Here is a 26,448-nt window from a genome sequence, read left to right on the forward strand (position 1 = left end):
AGATTCTTCTGTTCACGGAACAGCTTAATGCTGTAGCTGGTGATAGCTGTCACAGAGAAAGTGACTCTTGGACTCTGTGGCTTCTGGGTTTTAAAATTTTGTTGACAGAAGTTCTTCCCCACCCACCCCCAATTCAACAGCACATCATAGGTTAGGAACAGGTGCAAACCCTCTTGGCTTTGCTGTGTGTAGCACCAGCATCTTTCTAGATGAAGTGCTTTTTGGGGCTTGGGCCTTGACCCAAAGATTGCCTTTCTTCTCTCAAATTTGCTAGCATACAAAATGCCACTCGGAGGCAGCCACACAATGCGAGCTTTCCTTGCTACTGTAAGGATCCAAAGAGGGAGCTTATGTTCTTAGGATCTATGAATCCCTTCCTATGGTTTCCCTTTAGCCGCCAGCCCAGGATCATGTTTGTCATCCAGTGACTCAGTATTGTTTCTGTAAACACTCTGTGGACATGAACCAAAAGAAGGGATGTCGGTATTTTGCTGTTTCCTATTGCTTTCTCATCAATAGCACAGTCTTTACAGAAACAATTATGGCTCCTGCTGGCAGGAGCAGAACTTTGGTGGTGCTGAAAGTCCTTGTGTTGGGTTTTCAGGCTAGCACTTCAACCCATTCAGTCTTTCCAGCTTTTAAGTTAAGCATGGTTCCCTTGGAAGTCAGCAGGTTGTACTGCAGAATGGTTGTGCATTGGACTGTCTCTACTGTGATATATGATTTTGCCTCCTAAGGAAATGAAGTTCTGTATTTTTCATTAAGAATAAGGTGATACTATGCTGCTTCAGTTGCAGGAGGGATCAGGTGTACAGAGCAGGTGCAGCGTATGTAAGGACCACCACTTCCCCCTGCAGAGGAATGCAGGTCTATAAACAGCTACAGAAGAAGTTTGCTAGGTCAGAGGGTTTAAGTGAAGGGAAGGCTGCTTGAGTATCATAAGCTCCCAGGGATTTCAATGCTGTTAGGTTTGCTGTGAGCAGGGTTGTGGGTTTTGGTTTTTTTTAGTAATTCTAGGATGTGCTTTTTTGCTGAGTCCTATTTTCAGGTTTTCTTTAAACAGCTCTGGTACTGAGTGCTGCTTTTAGTATTGGTCGGCATTGCCCTGGTCCTGTGGAGGTCAATGATGGGTAACATACCAAGTGACATTACAAGCTGGTTATGCAGGAACATTGAGATATATCTGGAGGATGAATCCTTTAATTGCTTTTAACTTCATGGAAGGCTCAGACAATTTTCAGTTCTTTGAAATAGCATGCCAGGTCTTATGGAGAATACCTGAAAGCCAAGCACTTGTTTTCCCTGTGTGGAGATCCAGCATCTGGGGGCAGTTGCAGGAGTTTTGCTCCAGTAGGGTAGACAGCTCTGGCAACAGATAAAAGACAAGGGCCTGCCACAGTACCAGGAGGTCTGGGTATCTGTATGGCTCCAGAAGAACCAGCATGAGTGTATACATTGAGTTGTGGTACAGCTGTAAAATTTACTTAGCTGAAGAGTTTTAATAGGCTTTGTGGTAAAGGTTTTAAATAGCCATGTCTCCTCCATACCACTTGCTTGTCATGCATGTCTCCAAGATTGCTGCTCTTGCAATTGAGGGAGTAAGACTTGCAGAGAGAGGTTGTATTTTATTTGACTAACTGATGCAAGTTGGGGAGGGGGTTGAGGTAAGCTTCTGGGCTCACAGTCTTTCTTCCTGATAGTAATTCTAAGTAGAAACCTGGTAGGTTGCTCACTGAAAGTTAAATTTGAGCTGAGTAGGTATTTAAGCTGAAATATCACTGGGTAAATAGAATGGTGATGAAGATGATGGATAGCTGGGCCTTCTTGATAACTGTGCTTTCTTAGTGATATGGAGTAAATCTTGAGTTTGTCAAGCTTGGCTTTGACTTGCTCAAGAGCTGAAGCTTCTATTGCACATTCTGGATAATGTTGCATGAGACAAACATTGGGTTTTGCTTGTAAGAGGTTTTCATTCAATACTGTCCACTATTGAGAAAGAAAAGGCTGGAACCATTTATCGTAAATGTACTTAATGAAATAGCGTGCATGGTTCTGACATTAGATCTTAAACTGATGGTCCCTGGGAGGCTGGCATAAGTTAAAAACTAGTCTAGGGAGTATTTACTGTTTAAAACAACAATAACAAAAAAAAGTCTCAGAATAGTTTGATCATTTCTGCTGTTAAATGGCTTTTGATAAGCCATCTGTTAATGCTTTGTAAATAGAGATAAATTTGAGCCTAGAGTGTAAGATAACTGAAACTTACACCCCTGCCTCCACTTCCCCATTTTTTAAAAGGGTGATTAACTTGAAAATGACACCATTTCTTTAAAATGTTGTTTCTGTTAGGTATATCTTCAGATAATTGTAACAAGAAGATCAGAGGGAACAGGCTTTAGTTTGTATGTGAAACAACTGTTCGCTCAGGCAGCTTCCTTGTAAAGCTTCTTTATGCCGAAACAGGGAAGAGAGAACATTTATAAGAAACCGGTTGCAAAACCCTAGCTGTTAGTGGCATGGAAAAGAGAAGTTTTAGTATACCTGAAACAATTTGATTTAATTTTTAAAAATGATCTACTTCTCATACTGACTGTGTACCTTTAAAAGTTGCCAGCTGTGGCTATCTCAGGGCATGTACATAGGCTTGAACAATGTTAAATTGAGTTGCTAATGTTTTCAAAGGAAGATGTGGACTAAATGACAGACATTAGCTGTGCTGCTGAAAGGCACATTCACAACACTGACAGTCTCTCATATTTGCCCTCTCTGGTAGATTCAGCTAATTGGGAGCTGCAGATGTAAATTAAGTATTTAAGGTATTAATTCAGTCATGCACTTGCAGAGAAAGAAGGAAGTTTTCTTTGAGTGGTGTTTCTGTACACTTAATTCCTTCGGGAGCAAGGCTGGGGAGAAATCACTAGGTTCGCATCAGTGTGAATTACTGTATGTTAGGGGCAGCAGGGCCTGACTTGGAAGGATTCTTAAAGCACGTTCTTAGTGTTAAAAATGTGCTGTTTCTTCTTTAAATCGACAATAAGTAAATGTTTAATAGAACATTGTGTCACTGTCACGGAAGTGTGGATGGATGTGGTTCTTGGCACCTGTGCTACAACTCTCTCTATGCCAGGCTGCCACTTTTTCTGTGTAGTCATGTTAATTTTACTTATAGACCTGTAGTACAACAAGACCGTGTCAGGGAGATGGTAAAAAGGTAGTCCCTGTGCTGAAGATTTTTGCTTCACTCAGTCAAAGGAGCAGCTGAAGCAAGAGTTGAGCACTGTCTTTGTGATATAAGGTGTAAGGAACATTTTTGCTCCAAAAATTGCATGGCAGCATATCACAGAAAAGTTGAGGCTTAAGAAGACTTTCTGCAGCTAAACTGTAGCTGAGCAGTAGTGCAAAGCCCTTGGGTTGTTTGGCGCGTATAGTGATATTACAGTTGTCTCATAGCCTGTGTCTGTTTTGCCAGCTGTTGTACAGGCCCAGCAAGAGCAGTCTCTGCCCTGACCAGCTTGCTGCCTAAATAGCCAGGGTAAACAAGGGCTGGGAGGGGAAGCAGAGGTACAGAGATGTCAACCAAGCTGCCCCCTGTGCAGCAGGTCAGTGTCAGAGCCAGGAATAGCAGAGGGTGCTTTGAGCCTTCATCCAGTGCCTGCCTGCTGGACCACCTTGGACTGCAGAAATCGGAGAGGCAAAGAGCTCATTGCAAGGTGATTCTTTATTTAAAGCATGGAAGAAAGGACTGAAGTTGCAGCTGGGCTAAACTTATTTCCTCTTTGTTACAAAGGAATTTTAGAGGGCAAGTTAAAAGTTGCAACCTAAATAGCTTGACAATGTGCTCTTTGTAATATATTAATAGCTGTTGTCAAAATACAGAAATGTTCCACTGTGTTTTCTCTCTCCCTGTCTCTTGTTATGCCTGCTAGGATCATGGCATATTCTCCAGTTCAAAGAAACCGATTAATTAATAGATGAATTTATCATCTCTGAGTATTTAAGAGCTTGTGTAAGCACTGTGGGTTTTCTCCAGATCTTGGAAAAAATATATACACCTGCAGGAGCAGGAAATGGCCAATCTATGTGAGTCAAATCTAAATGCAAACTGCAGCAATCATAGGAGACCTCTGCCTTCAGCACTGGAGGGGGAGGGAGTGTGAATGCCTGTAAAGCTGCTTCAGTTTCCTTCATCTTTTAAAACTTGTTTTACTGAAGTTTCATTACTTTAAGTCAGAAATTAAGTAGGCAATGAACTGGTGCAGATGATGCAGAGGAGAATACTCTGGGGAGGATATTGCAATAACGGCAAAAGCCTGGAAGAGGGCACACAGCTATTGCTTTGTGCTGAAAAAGTCAGTAGTTTTTAGAAACTCCTATTAGATTTGTTCTTATTCTGTCTTAAACTGTTCTGGGCAGGACAGATCTGCCAGGACAGCTCCATAATTTCAAAACTGCTTCTTGTTCTGGGAACCTGAAATTCTTCATAAGAGTTCTTTCAGGCTTGCCTAACCTTCCCTTAAAATATTCATGAGTTCAAAGTGGAAGAAGAATTTTATGTACTTCAGGGCTTAAAAAAATGTGTGCTGTGCTTGTTGCTATTATACCTGTAACCTGCATCAGTGAACTAGCTATGCAAATACTACCCTGACGGTCTATGCTTTCAAATCAGAATATACATGACAACTATTGAGCAGCTGCAGGTTTTCTTAGATCTTCCTGGGGCTATGCATTTTTTGAAGCAGCCCAGATTTCATCTCCAAACAGCCTGCATGAGTCCCTGGGAGAGGCCAAACCCTGTAGTTTCTAGCCACGATCCCATTGCAATTACTTGAGACGGCGTTCGATTGGCAGGGTGGTCTGGCTCAGTGTTGGTGATGCTGGTTTTTTGGAAAGCCTATGTGAAGGTGTGTGTCTTTGTGTGTACAGAAATTTGCCTGCAGGTCTGGCTCTTATTAGAGTCTCTGGCTTCTTCATGCAGGTGAATCGTTAATGAGAGCTGTGAGGTGGAGCGGTAAACCTGCACAGCCTGCTAACATCTGACTGAGATAGTGCAGACACACCAGAGGAGGCAAGGAACAGTGAGAGAACACACTGCAGAGCTCTCTTGCATCTCGGAGTTACTTGAAACTGTGTCAAATAGGAAGGGGGGGAGCACAGAAGACAGACTGAACCTGGCGGTAAGCTAAATAAGGGTCATGTGCTAAAGGAATTCAGGTGGAATTTTTGCCCTGGAAGAGACATTTTGAAAGCCAGCCGACTTGTTGAGGACAGCAACAGGAGCTCCTGACATAAATAGCTCTTCTGTCTCAGCTGTCTGTTGGTGGCCCATGACTTGTAACTGCACCGAAACCCTGCCACTCAACAGGTGTGTCCTGATTACACAAATAAGTGCAGTTGGTCCCTGTGTTAGCCATCCCTGCCACAGGGCCAAGGTTGAAAGTGGGGCTTAGCCACTGTGACCTATTTGTTCCTCTGTGTGACCCTTCCAGTCAGGCCTGAGGCCGGCTGGTGATGGCTTTCATACAGACAGCAGATTTTTGTCCACAGGAGAGATTCTGTCTCAGCAGGTCTCTGCTAACCTGCATTTCCAAATGAGCTCTTCAGCGCTTAAATGTAGCAAAGTGTGAAGGACTTGGGTGGGTTAGGATGCCCCATGCAGCTGGGAAAATATACAGTATAACATGGTGGTATCTTCTTTGGCACGTGCTGACATTGTGGATGGCCAGTAGAAATATCCCCAGGATGAAATAAAGTACAGAAGCTCTTGCTATTGCAGAAATACCATTTCTGGTGGCAAAGGACTTTGGCTGGGGAAGGGATCACTGAAGGCAAAAACTGTTGGAGGTGAAGCTTTTGGAGGAGATGTGCTTAGTCTCTGGCTGAGTGATTCTTTCATTGTGTTCTTTTGGGGCCCAGGCCAGCAACTGACATGGTAGCTGAGGTCACCTAGGTCAGCGGTGCTGTAGGGGGATAGTCCCAGTCTCTCACTTCAGCAGCTGGGAAGTGGCTTCCAGAAGGAATATTACATTTCTTTTGGTAACTCTGCCAAGAAAGAGAGGAAATCCATAGTTTGAGCAAAATACTTCAACTTTTTTGTAGGGTGGGGTGAGGTCGGAAGGGGGAAATGAAAAATCCTTTATAATTGATTGCTTGGGATGGCTTTTATCGTGGAACTCTCAGGCTGTAAGAAATATTCAGCTTTTCTTTCTTACTGTAACAAAGTCTTTATAAAGGGAGCTTCCATCAAAAGTGCATGCAATTGGAAACATGCGTTAGCTCAGGTCTTGTATTGCACTTTATGGCTTGGGATCCTGATAGAGAGCTTTTTGGATTAAGTAGCTAATAAAAAAGATAGCCTTGCATGTTCTGAATCATGTAACTTTATCAGCTGTTGGTAACTGACACCTTAGTAGCAGTGGTGAAATAATGGACTCTGGGCTTCAAGAACATTTGTTTGAATTTTGTGGAGTTTTCACATTCAGTTTTCACTGGTTCCTTCATCCTGTGTTTCCTGTCATCCTTCTTGGATGCTGGGCTGTACTTCACTTGCTTTCTGATGCAAGACTCTGTAGGTCCTGGTAAAAATAGCAGTCCTTCCCCAGCGAGTCAGCCTTCAGCAGTCTTCACTGCTGGGTGGTTTCTCTGGGAACTTGAATGCGAAGATCTTGATTTCACAGAGCAGTTAAGCATGCAGTGAATTTTAAGTGTGTGTTTTACTGTTTTGCTAGATTGCATACTAAGAAAAGTCAAGGTATTCATTGGCTGATGAACAGTGGTCCTTCCACAGCATTTTACATAGCATTTGTCCTCATAAGATGGTTTAGTCTCCTGAATCTTTGGATGATCAATTCGGTTGCTGAACTGAGAGGTACTTGGTTAAGTCAACCACTCAGTGTGGATGTGTGGTGTCTGTTGATTGTCTTGGTCATCATGGAACAATACTTAAAGATTTGCATGTATAGAAAGTGTGTTGATCATGATTGAAGCAAAATAGTCTTTGTAGGGGAGAAAAGGATCTTTTTTATCAAATTATTAAGTTTATATGTTGATGCCCTCTTTAACTTTCTAAGATTTGAAAACTGCTCTTGTGCATTGAAGTGATGCTCATTGCCTTTTTCTGTGTGTTCTGGGACTTACTTTGTGGGGTGCTTTTGTGGAAGCAAATCAAATTATCTCAGCACTTGATTCCATCACTGAACTTGATTTAACTTCCCTTCTGGTATAGGGGATCAGATGTCTCTGACCAACACTTGAAAATCATTGCAGTTCAGTCGTTGCTGCCCTGGTATTGGCAAAAGGGAGGGATGTATCAGTCCAATTTCTACATCCACTTTCTCATGGCCTCTGTATGTTCTGTCCCCTTTCTTGCCTCTATTTTGAATAAATAAAATGTCTCGGAAATAGAAGGTGGATGCTTCTAAGACATGTTTAAATTAGCTGGATCCAGAATTGCTATATGGGGGTGGCAGGCTGGATAAATAATATATCAATGGTAAAACAAACACATACCCACATACCACGCCCCCTTCAGCCTCCAACCCCACTAGACCTCTCCCATATAGTCCTTCTTGCCCACCCTTGACACTTCTGGACAGGAACTGTTGATTTGTGTGAAGGAATGAGGTGTCTGTTACAGGAGTAACTGCAGTAATGGTACTCTGGGCCAAGCCAATGTGTGACTTCTGAAATTCCTCGTTCAGCTGCAGGAGGATCAAGGCCTTCCCCTAACTAGAAAAGTGACCAGCACTGTAAGGTGGAAGCTGCTTTTTTTGACCTTGGATTCACCTTTTTCAGAGCCTTGGAAATTACATCTAGTCTTAGTAGGGTTTGTGCATTGAGCTCAGGATGTCTGGTTGGGCTAGTATGTGTTGGGGAGGGGGTTGTGGCGTGAGTGCGTTTTCCATCACTGTGCAAGCTGGTGACTTAAAATCTGTACGTAGGGAGAACTTAACCGAGGGTTGAGTGTGGGGAGAAGTGTTTTGGAGTAATGAATGGAACTGGATGTAGGCGGAGAGCCTGAACTCTGTCTGGGAGAGTAATAAGCAATGAGGAGGCTGCTGGACCTGACCTGACTTTTCAGTGCTGCGCATTCCTCATCTCAGACACTATCTGGCCCCGTAAGTTCCTGCAAGTGCTTCCTTTAAAAAAATAATTCCTTTTCTTGCAGCCTAAGCTAACTGTATAGTTTGTTGTTCGGTTTCAGCGGGTTTTTTTTAAGGGTTAGGAGAAATGAAGAACTTGTGGCTTCCAAAATTCAGTTTTATTTGATGTGGCTCTACTGATCATAAACTTAGAGTTGCAAAGCTTTCTAGGGAACGAAAAGCTTTTCTGTGTGCGGCTTCTGTTTTTGTTTAAAATGGGTCACATGCCCAGGAATGCAGTCAAATTATAATGGTGACTAAGTGCCGGAAAGCATAGAAAAGGGGAGGGAAGGGTGAGCAGAAAAAAAGGAGCCTGAGGCTATGGAAGGAAGGCTGGGAAAATGAGAATCTGGCCAGGCCCCAGGGCCAGGTTAGAGATTCCTACACCCATTAACAACCTCAGGAGATGTTTATTTACAGCGAGCTAATCTTTGTTTGAAAAATGACAGAGCACCCAAAAATCCCCCTTTTTGGAAGCGAGTTGGGGGCACGGTAGGGATAGGAGGAGGGAACTGGTTCTGATCTGGTACCAGTCGCCATCTCTTGAGGATCTTCCCTTCATCCTATGCACCTGGGAACACTGGCTGTTGGGAAATGCATGAAAAGGGGATAAACTCTTTTAATCTAGTAAGTGATTCACAACCCCTAGTTCCAAAGGGTAACTTCAGAGTTTCTTGTTTGTACTTTTCTGATCTTTTCTACCTAAGCAGCCCCACCAAGGATATTGAATAATTAAGTTTATGGTATGAGAAAGATGGGAGCTAAAGCTGCCTTTTTCACCCCTCTTTAATCAACTCTGGATCATTAAAGCGAAACAGATGTTGAACAGCTGTTTGAGCTGGTTGTGTTCATGTAGACTCTGAAGAGATCTTGGTCCCAGGTCTCTGTGGTACCTACCTTTTGTCACCTTTGAGCTGTGTTGATCTTGGCTTGTCTCAGCTCGTCCCAATAATTTTGATTTGTATTCCAGAAACTGCTTATGAACTATAGTCTCTCTTGTAGTAACTTTATCTGACTGTAAGTAGAGAATTTTCCAGCAATGTGGTGGAATTCTCTATCCTTTGGTGAGCTGCTGGAAAAGATAGGCCATCTTGGGGTGTGTGTGCATTGGGTGGTTGTACAGATGAATTTTATTTTTAGTTTGAATGTATCTTGACTTCTAATTATTTTATCTGGTTATGATTGTCAGGCAGGTGAGGATCTGGAGCAGTTTCTTTACTAGTCTTCTGGCTAGGCACACTCTTCTGGCTTCTAGTTTGTGTTCTCCTGACTAGTGTTTCCTCCATCTGTTCTTGTATGGTGTTCCCTTACCTTAACTGGCTGTCTTTAGTCTCTGTTAGAAGAGTGATGTCCTGTTTCTCTGGTTGTTCTGGTAGTTTCTTTCCATGTCACTTTGTTTTGATTACATTTTGTCTGAACCTGTGTTGCATTCAGCATACTAGATCAGGCCTGGATCAGATTTAAGGCTTGCACACTAGTGACCATCAGGGATTATCTTTATGAAAACTGAAAGCTTTCTATGCTCATAAGCGCCCACTCTGCCCAGTGTTCCTTTTCTGTCAACTCTCACAAATGTGCTTGCTCCAGCGTGGCTCAGGCACCATCAATGTTTGCCATTCCATCATTTGTGGAACCAGTGCGAGCATACCTGTGACCAGCTTGAGTGTATTTGTTGTCCATATAGCATCAGTCCTGACTGCTAATCTCATCTCTCTTCCTCTGTCTGCAGAGCAGCTGGCATTCCAGTGAAGGAAAGGGTGAAAGTATCTCAGAACTGGAAGCACGGACGCTGCAGGAGAGAGATAGTCCTGAAATGGAAATGCAAGCAAGTGGCTCCTTTCTCTTCTACTTTGTTCTGTGTCAGCTGCTGTGGGGCCTTGGGTTTGTGTCTGTGCCCTGAAGTGAGATGTTTCCTGCTCCTTGTGATCCACAGGGTCTTACAAATAATGTCACTAGCCTGTTTTGGGTGTTGCTAGCTAGCTGGATGTGGGGTGACTGGAGTTGCTGTCTTGCCCTAGGGATTCACTCACAGAGTCGAGAGTTCCTTTCTTAGTAAGAGCTTGAATCTGTCATTGTTCTGATCTCTGCAGTTCTAGTTGGGTTTAGCAATCTTTACTACAGACTTCGAACTGTTGTGTTCCTATCTGTTGCTGTATACCATTTTTCTGTCCTGTTTTCTGTCCTTTTCTTAAAATGAGCATACCTTGATCCCAGATGTAGACTTCTGTCCCCTCAGAATGCTTAGTTTGTGTCCTGTGCTTTATTCTGGCCCCTGATTTGGATGTACAAATCTAAAAATCTGAAATGCTACTTGCTGTTCTTCTACCTTATGCTGCTTCCATTCTCCTACCTTACGCTTCTCTCCTTCACTAAAGAAATAAGTATATTTGACATTAATGAGAGGAGATTGTTGTTAAATTCTTGCTCTTGCTTAAAAAGGTGCACTCAGCTTTCAAAGCAAAGCATAAGATAGATCTCTTGTCTGAACAGCACACCTAAATTTTCAGACCGACGGAAAAATGAGAAAGACTATGGTTTGTTAGCTACTGAAGAACAAGGGACCTTCTGCTGAGCTTTCATGCCTTTTTGTGCTGTGTAGATTGAAGTGGTGGATAATGTGCCGGTGCTTGTCTAAAGTCCTGGGAACAGCTGTAATGAGCAGAGTGGTTTTTGGTGCAGGTTGTATACCTGCCTTTGAAGTGCTTGCAACCATCTGTGAAGGCTCTGTGGATGTTAGAGATCATTACTAAACCAGCTTCCCAAATAAAAAGGCAAGGACTGATTTAATGAGGCCACCATCCAAATGGCATCCTCTAATTTTCATTTATCCTACTTCAAATTTGTTACTTCTCCTTATGAAAAAGCCATAGAAAAAAGTAAAAAGCTAAACTGCAACAGGAGGAGAGCCATAGAAACTGGCTGTAGTCTAGGTAAGCTGGATATTCACTTGCTTTTAGAGGACTGCGTAGGAGTGAAGGAAGGAAGGGGAAATCAAAGCCCACCTAAAACAAAGCTGCTGCTCCAAAGATGCCTCCTATTTTTTCCATGCATATGATCAAGTCCCAGATGAACGTTGTAACCTGTGCTCAACTGCTTTGTCCATGTGACTAACAGCCTGTTGCTGGAGATGAATGCAGGCAAGCAGGAAACTTCTATCTAATAAGCAATCTAGTCCTCTTGCATGTTTCTAGTTCCTCATTGTGATGTTATGAGGTGTGGCCGTGCGTAATGGCTCTGCTGACGCAGAAAATCATGACTCTGAGGATGAATAATCTGGAAAAAAGGAGACAGGTTTTTATGAGAAGGCACCCTGCTTTCAAAACAGTTTGTTCCTGAATAGTTTGAAAACTGAAAGGCTGCTCTTTGGAAAGGCTCTGGTTTTATTCAACTTTTGCATGGGTATTGGTGCACTCAGCAATGTCTGCAGGGTGGAGACAATTTCATGCATCCATGCCTGATAGGACACAAGCCCCATGTCTCTCTTTATCTGGCCTTGCCATGTCTAGAAGGCCTATTTGCTGATTCTGTGGTGGCTACACAGAAGTGAGATCTTGAGCAAAGAGCTCACTGGCTAAGTGTGTGCATTGTAGCCTGTTCTGTTTTCTGGATTTCGGTTTTGTTTCAAGAATAAATAAACTTCTTGTGATGACAGACTTGATTCAGACTTTTCTTGAGAGTCTCCTTTTGGTCTCCCAGGAAGTGAAGCATATTGTCCACTTGTAACTTCAGCCTTCAAAATACTTTGGAACAGCTTCTTTAACAGTCTGCTGCTCTTGGCTTGGAACCTGTCTGTAGGAACCTGCCACTGTCTCATAGGTAGCAAGGGGCAGAAAGGGTGTATGGGCTCTTCTGAAAGACCGGCAACAGAAATCAAGAGGTTGCTCTGCAGTTGCTTTTGGCTCAGCTGTGCAAGAGGTGTGAATGTAGAAAAATACCTTCTCAGCATGATGAGCACACAGTTCTTGGATAGCCTCAGGCTTACCCTGCTGCTTTACCTATTGCTATACAGAGAATGTAGGAAGTGGAGGACTTTCTGTCTGTAAGAAGACCTGTGTTATCTGACATGCCTGCTCCCCTGCTCAGATGCATGTGAAACAGTGGCAGCTTTGTGGTCTCTGCTAGACATCAGCAAATAACGTACAGGATCAAGACTGTACCAAGAGCCTCGTATTGAAGGCTCTGTTAGAAATGCTTGGCATAGCTTACAAATACCTGGTAGTCTAGTTTCTTAAGAAGTGCAGGGCTCTTGAAGAGGTGTCAGAGAGCCTGAAGTATTTCCTATCTAAACTCACTACTCATCTTTTATCCATCTTCTCCTTCAGAGATTCCATGCTTTCTTTTCCTCAGTTCTTGGTTAGAAAAATGCCAACAATGTGATCTGTTTTGTATGTTGCTGGAGAAGCTTCACTTAGCTGTGCTACTATATTAAGTCCTGCTTTTGCATGTGACCAGCAGCTTGAACTTGACAGTTTCCTGAGTGGGCATTTGCTTTTGTTGGTGTGTTTACATATGCAATCTTTTTTCTTTTTGTGTGTGAGGTTGTTTTGGTTTGGTTTGTTCTCCCCACTCCTGCACCCCACAACTTGCTGTCTGTTCGCAGTTTGATGCCCTGGTTGGAGCTGGATGGCGAGTATCTCTACCTGTCTCAAGCAGAGAACATCCAGGCTTACCGCCTCTGTGCAGGCAGCACGGGTTTGCAGTGTCACCCTCAAGCTATCTTCTCTGGCCACCAGGAGGATGTGTGTCGCTTTGTTCTTGTCAACTCCCACATCGTCAGTGGAGGGGGGTAAGTTGGGCGAATGAAAGAGCCCAGGGAGTATGGCAGTGAAGTTGGAAAGGTTTTGTGTAACTCCAGCCCAGAGCAGAGGGGTCGATCTACAAAGTGTCCTTGTGCTTGGCTGTGTTCAACTGCTGCTGCTTCCTTTCTTATGATTTGGTTTTGTCCCGACAAAGCTGCTACTACAGCAGCGGAGGAGCTGAGTCTCGTGCTGTTGACCTTATAAAGTGTCCTTTTCTCTTTTGAACCTGTGTGGCTGTCCACAGGATTGTTGTATCAGGATTGACTGATCAAGTAATCCTGACTGATGTGCAGTTTTCATTTCTTTCCCTGTTAGAATTGAGGTAGCCAGGCTGTGTTCTGATATTCAGAATTGCTGGTTAACTGGACTGCAGTGGTGCGTAAAGCTTTCTAGAGACAAGTATATGTTTATTAGTCCTACCGACACAATTGTGAAGAGGAGGAAAACTGACAAGCCTTCTGGCACATGCACCCTTCTTCAGTTATATTTGCATTTGACTAGCCTTTTTTGATTACAGCAAATAACAGAACTGTTATTTATAAATATGTTTTCACTATTAATATACAGAACACTTAAGCACAGAATTGGGAGATGCAAGGATGGCTGCCTGCCCTGGATATCTTGAGACTCTCCCCTGTGAACTGTAGCCCAAAATTCAGGTGAAAATGAAGGCATGCATTTAAAATTCCAGTAACTGTATTGGTTGAAAAAAGTCTAAATGTCTTTGTAGTTAATTCAAAGCACAATACCCTGCGCAGCAGCTCTGAAATGAATGAAAAGCTGAGGCTTGGACATGGATGAGAATGACCTGTACTCCAGCTAGTTCCCTTACTCCAGCCATTTAGCATCCAGCCAGGATTCTGGCAAGCTCAGTGCAGTAGGAGGAGGAATGGCTGCTTTGCTAGTTTCTGCAGCTTAACACAAAGTGGCGGGTGGAAAGTCAGCCAGGAAGATTTTCAAGTGCAGCAGATTGGCTCTGACTGGCCAGATGTGGGATTGCAGGAGAACAGGTGATGTGTGAGGAGTGGAGGGTTAATAGTGCTGCATGAATTTCAGTTCTCATGAGATCAGTCCAGGTCTTTTTGTGGCACTCCTAAGCACTTATGGAAGGTGTGTGTCTAAGGGAGATGCGGCTGATAAAGGCTCTCTGCCTGGGGATTTGTTTTTCAGAGATGGAAATATTGTCCTTCACAAGATCCGTGGCTCCTACAGCGCCAAGTTCTCCGCACATGAACAGGAGGTGAACTGTGTGGACTTCCAAGGTGGCCTCATCGTCAGTGGCTCCCGGGACAGAACAGCGAAGGTGAGCAGTGATGTTCCAGTAGCTGTGGTGCTGCTGCAGAGGTGACCTCAGAAGTCTCGTGCCATGAATGTTTGTGTCAGCAGAACTGTTGCGAGCCCTGTCTTGTGCGTGTGCAGGAGGAGTGCTGGGTATCTTGGCGTAGGCTCAGGTCTCTGAAAAGATGCTTGCTGTGCCAAGCTTTTAAGGAAAAGATTTGGCAATATTTTACAACATCAGCTGCTGGTTTAAACTAGGAAGTGCAGAAGGCAGCAGCTGATGTTCTGCTTCCTTCACGGTACATCTGTCTTAACACTTTAGTAGAGATCCATGCCAGTTAGTCTGAAACTTCCCATATGTATCTCAAGCACGTCCTTGCTTTCTGGTGCAGTGCTGCTTTACGTGCTCTCTGTTGTATATTCACTGTCTTCAAGGGACAGCATAATGTCTTTTCCAAATCTGTCTGGTTATGGTTTGTTTATTTGTGGCTTGTGGGGCTTTTTTTTGGCGTGTGTGTGTTGGGTGTTTTTTTTTATGGTTCTTGGTTTGCAAACCACGAGTGAAGTTAGACTATGGATACTGTTTACTCTCTATTCTTTTCAGTTGGCACCACTGAATCCTTTCACATAATTTCTGATTATTTCTTTTTGAGGCAGGACCTTGTTAATTTTTGTCCTTCTGGATCTGGTTAGCAGTGCTGTATTCCTACATGGACCTGGAGAGTTGTTCTCCTGAGCTATATGTAACCAGCTCTGTTTCAGTAGTTTAGGAAACTCCACACAGATGTTTCACCCTTGTCCTGCTAGCGTGACAGCAGTACTTGTAGCATCTTCATAACCACATTTCATTGTTGGAAGTGGTCGCTGTATGATGAAAGCTTTGGCTGTTGCTTAGGCTAGGCTGATGGATATTATTGGTCACTGGTACATACCGTAGAGTATTAATGGAATCAAGAGGGAGAAAACTGCTATTCCTGTTTTGCAAGAAGGGAAGCTGGGGCAAAGAAAGACCTAAATGTGTCTTTCAAGGTTTTATAGGGAAGTGTGAGCATGCTGAGCAGCATGGCCTTATCTGTTCTTGTTGGTCCCTCTGTATGGGTGTACTCCTGGGTAAAATCACTCTGAAGTAGAGCAGTGTTCAGATGCAAAGGGTGCTGTTGGGATGCTCTTTGCCTCCTGGGAGCAAGTCCTTGATGCTACTTTGTCTCACGCTTATGCAGGACTGCTCCTCTCCGTTCCGTGGAGCCCCTTTGCTGGGGAAGTGGCTTCTTGCAGCCTCCCTGGTAGCCAGAGGACAGACCTCCCCGACCTTGAGAACAAATTCCTGAAGGCCAGAGGGGAATTTAAGGCTGTTTTTCTTGGAGCTAGTGTGAGATCTTGCCCACCCAGTGCTCCCCACAGCACAGGCTTTAGAGATGTTCACCTCTTATTTTTTTTTTTTTTTATCATCTCTTTTGTAGGCTGCCTTGTTTGTGTGAATGAGACTCTTGGAGGATGGAAGGGAATCCCTACCAGCCTTTTAAAGGGACTCTAAGTGTGTAAGCTATTGAGGGCTCTGCTGAGTGTTGATTAGGACTAAGCCCTGAAGAGCTGCTAATGTACATTCCTGTGTGATAGGCACCAGATAGTGTCCTCTGAGCAATATTTTTAACCTGTAGGAGATAGGGATGCCTTAAAAGAGTTAAGCTTTTCTGCTGCTTTTGCTGACACTAGGTGCTAAATTCCCCGCTGACAAGAATAGCCTGCAATCCTGGGCATTATCAACAAACAAACAAATAGGGCACTCCCAGCTTTGAAGTCTTGAAGTGAAACACTGGGGGTTGGTTACAGAGCTCGGGTTCTGTGGGCCAAGAATGAAGACAAGGTGGAGAAAATGGGGACCACAAGCAGGGCCCCAGCAAGAATCTGGGGGGCTTTATTAGGACCCAGAAACAAAGAGGGGGGTGTGGTGAACTGGTGGAAGGGTATGTGCGTGTATGCACTGATGAGGGAGGGAAGAGGTTCTCTCACATTTTGAGTGAGCAAGGGGGGCCTATTTGGAAATAGTCTGGGGCACACTTGGGAAACTTGATCAAAAGGGGATGGGTTTATAAAAAGCTATTTTACAGGATAGTGAATGATTAATTTTATAGATAATATGAGCGGAAATTTTTCAGGGATGCTACCAAGACTTCCCACAATGTTCAAGAGAGCAGCAGAGATTTGAACAAATCCTACTTTTTGTTTATTTAACTACAGAAGATGGGAAGTCTCAGTGTTGAATGCTGCCCTACAGAGTATGTGGTGATGGGGGTGCTTTCTCTATTACCAGTGGAATGGAAGGTCATAGTCATAAGCTGAATCTTTGTGTAACTTTGTGTAACAAGTGCTTGTTTCTGCCAGTGATTGAAGGCTCTGCTCCTCAAAAATAAGTAATGGGAATTCAGGGAGAGGATCCCAGGAAAGGTGAGCATGGCAGTTTTGGCAGCTCTTCTGGCACATTAGCAGCGTACGTCCTACCTTCTGCACCTTCTGGGTGATGTGGCATAACGTGCATCTCTCTCTTTAGGTTTGGTCCCTGTCCGCGGGCAGAGTTGGGCAGTGTCTACATACAGTGCAGACAGAGGATCGAGTGTGGTCCATTGCTATCAGCCCATTATTAAGGTAACAGATCTCTTTATTCCCAGTTTCCAACAGAGAGAAGTAAAGGGGTTGGATAGGCTGTGCGTCCACAAATCTCTGAGGCACCAGTGTGACAGTTCAGGGACTTGATTTGGGTGGAGGCTAATCGGGTGCTTGTGCCTGCAGCAGGAGCTTAGGAAAGAGTGTGTGGTCTTTGTTCCCTATAGCAGTGGAGTGATCCACTCAGAGAGAGGCTGTGAAAATGGCCCTGTGTTCCTGTTACTGTCTCAGGTGGGACCTGATGGTTCTTAATTGCAGAGTGAAGTAGATCTTGCTAATTAGAAGCAATGAGCCAGAGCCTCTTGAGGTTTTTTGTACTGAAAAGGTGCTAACTTATATTCTCATTCTCTGGCAAAAGAGATGCCAAGTAAAAAGGTCCCTGCCTGGGAGCTGTGTGCAGTGGTCAAGGCTTAGTTTTCCTTGAGCATGCTGAACTGGGAAACGTGGAAGTGGAGTTCAGGGATGAGGTTTTCCAGCCTGTCTTGCCCTGTGCTTCCAGTGCAGGTGTAATGCTATAACTTCAACTTTAGCATGGGGGGCAAGGGCAGTACCTACTCCAGTGTTTTCCAGGGTGTTTTTCAAAGTGCTCCTGTTCTTGAGGAAATGAAAATCTGAGAAACTTCAATTCTCACTGTTAAATCTTACACTGACCAGCAGCGAACAGTCTGTCTCTTTGGTTCACTGTTAAGCTGGTCTTCTGCATGCGAGAGAGATCCTTCCTCAAGGAAGGGGGGAATAAGAGCTGTTGTTGCTGCTCATCTGATGTCTGCAACTAGTCAATTTTAGGCTTGTGCAAAACCAAAATACTTCCCACAACTGCTGTCCTCATTAGATTTCCAAGCTTGTTTTGCAGGCAGCAGGAACTTAGTGGTATGGAGCTAATGGCATTATCAGGGAAATGACCCTTGAGGCCTGCTATGATTTTGCTGTTCCCTTGTCCCATTGCTCTGAGTGTTTGAGACGGATAGCATTTTTAAAGAAGTGCCGTGTGTGTTAATGCTGCTGCAAGATGTTAGATAGAAGCCCTTTGCTGTCTTCGGTGCTGCAAGGGCCCCTTTTCTAGCAGCTCTGGCTCTAGCACTGGGGCTGGTTAGAGCCCAGTGGCATGCTGCTTCCTACTCCTAAGTGATGACCTACTGAGGTGGCCTCTTGTCAGGACAGTGTGTCCCTCTCCCTGGTGTGCACGCTTGTGCACACTCTCTGTCACAATATTTACCCACAATCTCCCCACCCCCGCTTTCCTCCCTGCAGGGTGATAAATGGGAGGTGGTAGAACAGCTACCCCATGAACAAGTGGGTTTAAATTGTGCACTCCACTTTTTTTTTTTTTTTTTTTTTATGAGACTGTGGACTGTACCAGCCTCCCCTGCTAGCCCACCCTAACTCCCCCCCTTACCCCTCCATATTTTAGGGAGGGGGGGTGTGGAGAATTAGAGCCAATTAGCCACGTCATTAATTCTTCAATTTGACGGCTGATATAGCAGGGCCTGAAACACGCTGCTGACCCCGTATAATGGGAACCCTGCTCCTTAACATATTGACGATGGGAGAAGTTAATTAAAATTCCACAGAGAGAAGGTGTCGGCTAACCTATAAACCTGTCGCTTCTCAGAACAAATCACAGCTATCCTAGAAGAGAGAGAGGATCAGAGCAGGAGGGCATGTGGTGGGGGAGGGCCAGGGCAAGGGGCAGGGGAGATGAATTTTTCACTAATAGGTTTTATTGCTTACTGTCTAATGAGGGTGAGTATCAAAAAGATAATATCTGGTTTCTGGCAAGGTCTGCTTTGGGGAGCTCTGTGGTTTCCGTTTTACTTGCAAGAGCCCATATTTCATCCCTATCCGTTACCTATGCACTTGTGTGTAAAGCTTTCCCTCCTTTGTGATCCCCATCCTTCTTGCCAGCACTTGGATGCATTTGTTCCTCAGTGAGGCTGAACGTGGCCTATAACCTCCACTTCCTCCTAAACATTCGACGTGTCCTCTCAATTTTCCTTTCTCACTTGTGCTGGTGTAAACTGAGAGCCTCTCCATAAGAACAGATAGTCCTGCTGGTGTAGAACTGCTGTAGAATCAGGCTCCAACCACCTAAGTATTTTGGCCCGTCATTGCCGAGATCCTACCAGCTCTCTCTGCTGTGGGCACGTAGAGCTCAGGAACAGGCCAAAGCAGTTGTATGTGGTGGGGTAGAAGCAAGGAGGGCTCGTTTAGCTCTAGCCATTCAGAAGTGCTTTGGAGAGGCTGCAGTTTCCTGACGTGAAGGCTTGCCAGGACTAAAGGACCAAGACTGGAGTAGTCAGGGTTGTATTCCTACTGAACCTCAGCTGTTAATGGGCAGGACTGAAACTTTTCGTCTTGCTTTTCAGTGATATCTCCCTCTGTGTGAAGCTTCCTTAGAAAGTATCCCTTACGCTTCTGATGCACAGCTGGGTTTTCTAATGTGTCTCCTGTAGTCCTGCTCTGCTGAACTGCTGCTCTAATGGACAGTGCCTGTGCACCCAAACTAAACTTCAGACACTTGTGCTCTTAAAGTGCAGAACCTCTGGCTTCAGGCATCTCTCTTGGGTATTCTGCTTTGATTTGACCAGTTTCCCTGTGTCACTACAGAGATCCTCCTGCAGTTGTGCTGAGCTAGGAAGGAGGATTCCTTGCTCTTCATGTAGTGATACTGGGCTGGTTGCTTGGAGGGACTGCAAATAGAATGACTGTAGGGGAGATTAGGTAGGATAAAAGGGTACCAAGTGTATTAGATCTTTTCTTCTTACTGTGCAGTGGAGGACTGCGCTTAGTCCTTTGTATAACCTTTTCAGCCATGGAAGTGCCTTCATATCCATGTTTGTTATTGGAGCTTCATTGCTTTGATGATCCCTAACGGTGCCCTGCAGGGTAGTGGGGATGAGAAGGGCATTTTCAGCAGGTCTTCTGCATAGTGGTGCTGGTCAGTGTGCTTGGGACATTGGGACTAGAGAAGCAGTCGAAGAGTATCCTTAAAAGAGGATACTTACAATAAGGGTGCCCCAGGTTGCTCCAGCAACTGGTTTAATTGGTGTCCAAAGCTGTCCTTCGCCATGAATTAGTAAAATGCTGTACTTGGAGAGGCCATGTACCCTAAACCACGTTTCTTATAGCTGCTTGCAATCCCCTTCCCCCTGAGTTCATTTGCCTTTTGAACTCTGCGTCATGCAGATGTTAAACTTTCATTTACTGGTGTTTACTGCAGTGATTTATGTGTGCTCGGGGACAAGCCAGAGTGCAGTGGACCAATTCAAATGTGCAAAGTGAGGCAAACCCAGGGGTTTCTAGTGCAGCAGTGGCACCTTCATGCTTTGTGATTCCCTGAGATGGCAGTAGCCAGGGAAGAGAAGTGACCACTGTACACTGTTTAATTTGAGGGATAGGTTTATAGAGAAAATGAGGTCCAATTGCCTGGTATTTATGGCTGTAGAAATGTAAGGGTTGTGATACATGTTGTACTACTGAGACATTCATTTATTTAGGGGAAAAAACTGTTGCAATTTTTTTCCCTAATGATAGAGAACCTGTAAACTGGAGGGGAAGGAAAAAAGTGGACCTTGATGTTAAATTTGTTACTAACCTTGGATTCAGAAACTCTTTGGTGTTGGATTTAAAAAAGTATTCAAACTTAAGATGACTTCTCCTGCTGGGTCTGGCACCTGCTATTTAGATTTTAAAATACTTGTCATGAGAACTGGTCCTCCCATGTTGTATTTGAAGTGTGTCAGATCTTAAACCAAGGAAAGAAATGGTTTTCAGATAGAGAGCTAGGAAACCTTTGGTGCTATTCCGGGGCAACATCAGGCAACCATAATGTGCCCTATTGCAGCAGAGATGTGCTTTGGGTGCGTATTTGAAAAGACAGCCTGTCCTTTTCCCACTGTGTTGTTACTATACCACAGTACTTGACCTCTCCTTGCAAATGTTGCCTTGGTGAAGTGCAAATGTACTCCAGAGAGGAGGAAAGGTTGTACCGAAGACTAGCTATCTGCACTGAATGCTTAAGTTAAAGGAAGATGAGTAGTTCTGTGAGCAGCTGGATTTAAAAACCTAGGCTTGCTCTGTCTCTTCTATGCAGTTTTGTAGTTGACCTGACTCTTCTATTTTAATGTGCTAATTTGAATCTCCGTTAACCTAATTGCCTTTCCCATGGAATATTATGGGGAAGTAGTATCTGGGGAGACTGCCTTTGTGGACAACCTCAGACAAATTGTAAAACATACCCAAAACTTGCCAGGGAAAGAAAAGATGACAAGGGTTACTGACAGGCACCTTGACTGAATGGACCTCTCTTCCACTGGAACAATCAAAATGATTAATTTTGAGGTCTTCTTTTTAATGGTTATCTGTGAACTTTTTGTGAAAGTGAAACAGTCTGATCTTGCAGATTGCATTAGAGCAAAGCAACCCATGAAGTCAGAGCAACTGCAGTGGTTTTAGCTGTCCAATTGAAGCCCTAATGTGCAGCAGTTAAAATGTTTGATAATGTTCCCCCCACCTTCATTTCTTGCTCCACTTTCATCAGCAGGTACCCCCTACTGCATATCAAGATGAGCTGTTGGCTGTAGCGGTGCTCTGTTTTGACCTCGCTTTGTGCAGTTAACCTCTCTGAGTCTGCTAGGACTTGGGACAAGTGGGTTTTATTCTTGGTTTGTGCATTGCCAGCAAAATAGCAGGCAGCAATAGCTCTACTGTCCTTGGGGATCTTTGTAGAGCCTGGTTGGTTTGAATAATTGAGAGGGGACTCTGACCTGCAGCTGTTTCTTAAGCAGGGGCAGGAAGAACCTGCTCAACTGTGAGATCCCAGGGTGGACTTGCAGAGTTAGGGCTGGTGTTAACTACCATCTCTTACTGACCTCAGAGAGTGATCTGGATGCGGGTTTCTGGATATATGCAACAGTCATAACTGACTTGGTGCTCTTTCACCCCAAAGCTGAAGAGCAGGAAATGAGTATCAGTTTCTCCCCTCTGGAGCTAAAATGACACCTGTGTCTTATCCATGTGCCTTGACTGTTCCCTTGATGTTGGGAGGAAGAAGACTTTGTTTTACTTTCTTTAATTGTGTGATAATGACTATATTTGGTCTTTTTCATATGGGTGAACTTTTGAACATACCTGTCCTTTCCCTCTACTCTAGAAACAAACACATATGCAAACACTTCTATAGGTTGGGAAGCTGCAACTTACCTTTCTTCAGTTTCTTTCCTTTGCCCTTTAAAGCTTATATGACTGAGTTTTTCCTTTTTTGTCACTTTTGGCCAATACTGCAATGTATATATTTTCTGTGACTGTGTGAATTGGCTTACTAGTGGTTGTGGGCAGGTGAGCAGGTTTTGGGAGGCAGTAGCTGAGTTAGAACCCAGACATCGATTGCTAATCCTGCGGAGCTGTATTCAATATTGAAATTTTATATTTGGTTTTTTTCTCATCTTTCCCCTTGCTTGAGGGGAAAAATGTGTCTCTGAAAGCTTGGAGGAAGTATCTTTCTTGTGCTGCTTCGTTTGCACAGGAGAATCCATGTCTGTTTAATCGATGTGACAGAAGAAACTTACGTGAGGGGTCTGGCAGCCTATGGTTTGAGGTTTCTATTTCCAGTTTGCGATCGCTTTCTCTTTGCTTTTTAAATTTGCAGGGGGAGAAGGTAACTTCATCAGACCTTGGCTGCTGTTTACCTTTGCTCGGTTGTGCAGTGTGCCTTTGTTTTTCCACCTTTGATCAGTGTCCTGCCAACAGATAATTTAGCAATTGCATCCCAGGGTGGAAGTGTGGAGTTAATGTTAAAATTAGGGTTTTTTTCCTTTCCTAACTTCTCTGGCTGATGGAGCAGAGAAGGGGAGAGGGGAGGTGAAGGGGGCCATAAATTCTAGACCTGGTGATTCTGCTCCTTGTAGAGAAACGAAAGCCTCTGATGTCTCCTCAGCACTTTCATTAACATTTAAATTAAGGGTTTGTTTTTCAGGTGGCTTCAGTCGCAGCCCTTTCATAGCCTGACACATGGAGACTGTTTTCTCTCTCTCTTTTTCCACCTTGAAAATCAGTGTACAATAGTAATCACTGCCGTATTTTTTTTTCTGATCTCTCAGGAGGGCAGCGACCTGACAAGCTGTACCAGAGGTTCAAAGAGAATCAGAAACAGAGTGCAAAGGTAGATGAGGCGGAGGATGCTAGGTTTCACTCCTTCAATTAGAGTGGTGTCTGTTTCCTCCCCTGCCTTTCAAAGGGCTGCTTTTGAGGGTGGGGAAGGACAGAGAGGGATGGACCTTTCTTGCGTGGTGAGAGCCCCAGGTGCAGATGCCTCTAACCAGGCTCACCTTCCACTGTTACTCCTCCCAGATTAGCCCGGAGGTGTCACTGAGAGGATGCAAATTCATGCCCTGAGGTGGGAAGTGGAGCTGTAGTGCCCTAAGATAGCGGCCTAGCCCCTCTAAAGGAGTGTTGATTCACTGAGGACAGCAGGAGGCTGGTCCTCAGCCTGCTATTGGCATTTGGAAGGAGGACAATAGTGGAGGATATTGCCCTGAAGTAAGAAACTCACCTCTGTCGTCTGTGCTGCAGCACTGAAGTTATGTCTGCTCTGAGCAGTGCAGCTTACTGTAATGGTAGAGGAGATAGCTGGTTTGAAGCGTGTATTTGGATCTTGGCTTACAACAGTCTAAACCAGGCCATGCTTTGCTGTAGCTAAATAATTTCTGGTATAAGAGCTAGTTAGTTTAGCATCAGGAAGAAAAAAACGTCTTCTACCTGCTTCAACAATTGTGTAAGAGCAAGGGGAACAACGAGACAGTTTTAGGAATGGCAACAGTTTGCAGTGGAGAAGCAGTATAGCAGGATTTATGTCAACACATGAGTCTTTGTCCTAAAGCTCTTTTGGAATCTTCTATTTCTCATTTCCCACTCGGTTGGTGACCACTGGTAGGCTGTTACCTTCTGCAGGCTCTCTGATGGGAGTTGTGGAACTCTTTGAGTAGCACTGGTGTCTTCCGTGAGCTAAAAGTGGATACAAGGCAGAGGAAAATGAGCCAACACACGAGTGAAGTATTTAGTTTAATGAAACTTGCAGCTTGGTTGCTGTGACTGTCACACTGTTCATGTCTTCACTCTACCAGCACCCCAAATTCACTTGCCTTTCACTAAGAGCTCGATCCAGATGAGAGTAGCAAGCTGGCAGTGGGATCAGGAAGAGCATTCCCTGCATGGTGGTAGATACAGTGCACAAAGAGGGGTGCCATAAGTTTCTGTTTCTTCAAAATTGGTCTTGTGTGCTGGTGGTGGCCATGATTTATATAATGTTCTTCTGGAGGACCTAATTCAAAATCATGCACTTGCAGAAGCCTCCTATATATGCTCAAAAATGTTTCTCTTCTGGGGTTTGGATTTTTTTTTTCTTTGTGTGAACTGCCACAGACTGTAGTCTGTCATGTCTTGTGTCACTGTTGTCAGATTGAAGTATTGTGTCTAACTGTTCTGTTACTGAGTGTACAGTGATGACGTGGACAGTAAGCGATACAGAACAGCTTTTCAGTGGCAAGTAGCCTTGCTGTATTCCAAGTGCTCTGGAGCTGTGTGGTGGGATATGCTTCTCTGATCCCATCTGACCCATGCTCTAACTGTTTTGTACCACCCATTTGATTGCTCTGACACTGCAGGTGGGTTCTAACTCCTGTCTCTGAGAGATTTCTGCATAGTCCTAAGAGCTACCACCATCAACATCATCTTGGTATCATCATCCTGTATAATGCAAGGGGAATTCAGAATGTCTGCTCTGCGCTGCTGGCATTCATCTACTCTTCCAGGTGCTTAGCTTTTGGAGGTTCATAGGTTCGTGCACACTAAGTTTTTCTTCTTCAGAGCCCAGCACTGGATGGTGCTGAGCATGTTCTGTGAATCCCACAGCCTGTGCAAACCAAAGCTGACAGGAATGGGAAAGAGGATGCTTAGTACCTGGTCACGCAGGGTCCTCAATCGTGACTTCTGAGCCACCTCCAGTGTTGCTCGGTCTAACTTTTCATTGAGGAAAGCTTTTTATTTAAGCTCTCCTGAGGCTGGATGCCAGCATGGAGCCCAGCTCGGCTGCCTCAGTGTTACTCAGGGCAAGTGTGCCGCAGCATTAACAGGGGTGACTCCTGCTAAATTCTGTTTGGAAGCTCCACTGTATTTATGGGTGGGGAGGGCGGGGGGATGCCTGCCCTCCCACCTTCCTCTATGTTGTCTCAAAAGGCCTTGGTGCATCTTTGATTAGGTGTAGGTCAAAAGAATTTCCACATCGTGACCTTAATAACTGGGGTTGATTGGCAGGCAGTCTGCGGAGAGGGAGCAGCCTGTCCCTTTCATCTCCCTTGGTGCTGTGCTGGGACAATGGGCCAGCATATTTTCCTTGTTGTTCCTCATTTGAAAAGGGTCTGGTATCTCTACTAGGTACCTGTGACATGGGGGTCTTGATTGGGGTCTCATAAAGGGCCCTGTCAGTGTGTCCAAAGGCCAGGAATACAAAGGCGATCAGTGGGTGGGGGTCTCAGCTGACCACTGAAGAAGGGAGGGGAGGGTCCTGGAAGCAGTGGAGGGAGAAGCAACCCCTGATGGGAGACCTTAAAGGGGGAAGAGGGGGGAGGAGGCAGCCCATTTTTGTCCCGAACTCATCAAGCACATCTGCAGAATTGTCCCAGCCGCTGCCTCCCAGTTTCAAAAGAAAATGATCGTTTGATAAACCGTCCTGATTCACCACTTTCTCACAAGGGAGGGAGACCCACCTTTGACCTCTATGATTTCACATTGGGCCCAGCTCTCCCCCATCCAATTGCTGGAGAAACTTTGAAATGCATCCCTTGCACTCCCTCTCCTTCTCCCTCTTTCCCTTTACACTCTCTTCCCCCGCCCGCCCCCCCCCTTTTTTTTTTTTTTTTGCCTCCCCTTCTCCTCTTCCCACCACCCCCACCTTCCCCGCTCTCCCGCTTTGTAAAAAAGCAGGCGTACTGCTTTGGAGTTTAGGCAAGTAATTAGTAAAATCTTTTCTGCAGCACAATAAAACCGCAGCCCTTGGCCTGCATATTCCCATAATTTACATACTTGCAGGCATTCGAGAAAACAGGTGGCATTCCCAGTGCATCACTGCCTATGAAAATCATTTGGAAGGCAGGGAGGGGAGGGTGCTGGGACCCACTCGCTCCTGCAAGCTATAGGAATGTGCATGAATATATTAAAATGTTTTCACACAATGCCTGTATTTTCCAACGGGAAGGGGCATCTTCTGGATGAAAGGCGGCTGGCCCAGACACAGGCCTCTTCTGAGCGCTCTTTCCCACTTGGGGTTTGTTTGCATGGACCAGATAGAGAGGGGGCCGGGAGGGGGGGAAAGGGCAAGGGTGCTATCTATGAAGAGTAAATCTTTGTGTGCCTCCTACCCGCTCCCCGTTTGTGATCCCAGAAAGATGAGTTAGGAGGGAATTGTGTCTGCGGAGGGGGGCAGGAGGAGGGATCATCAGGACTTTCTGCAAAAGCTTTTGGAGACATTGCAAATGTAGCGAGGAAATAGCTTGTAATGGAGCATATAGTGCTCTGAC

The 26,448-nt window shown here is 44.7% G+C and overlaps 1 protein-coding gene across 4 annotated transcripts in view; it reads left to right on the plus strand.

Annotated features, from left to right (window-relative positions):
* The window catches only part of FBXW4 (F-box and WD repeat domain containing 4), a 62,296-nt gene that overhangs the window by 1,267 nt on the left and 34,581 nt on the right, over positions 1 to 26,448 (plus strand). For 3 of the 4 annotated variants that reach the window (XR_005106079.1, XM_037399135.1, XM_037399134.1), the window contains exons 2-5: positions 9,868 to 9,963; positions 12,739 to 12,924; positions 14,108 to 14,240; positions 16,764 to 16,858. Coding sequence is in view for 3 of the 4 variants with exons in the window: in XM_037399135.1 (XP_037255032.1) it covers positions 9,868 to 9,963; positions 12,739 to 12,924; positions 14,108 to 14,240; positions 16,764 to 16,858 (510 nt within the window). In the remaining variant the exon portion in view is untranslated. The remainder of the gene's footprint in view (positions 1 to 9,867; positions 9,964 to 12,738; positions 12,925 to 14,107; positions 14,241 to 16,763; positions 16,859 to 26,448) is intronic. The other variant, XM_037399136.1, reaches the window with a different exon arrangement.

Source organism: Falco rusticolus, chromosome 9 (assembly GCF_015220075.1).
Source record: "Falco rusticolus isolate bFalRus1 chromosome 9, bFalRus1.pri, whole genome shotgun sequence".
NCBI lineage: Eukaryota > Metazoa > Chordata > Aves > Falconiformes > Falconidae > Falco > Falco rusticolus.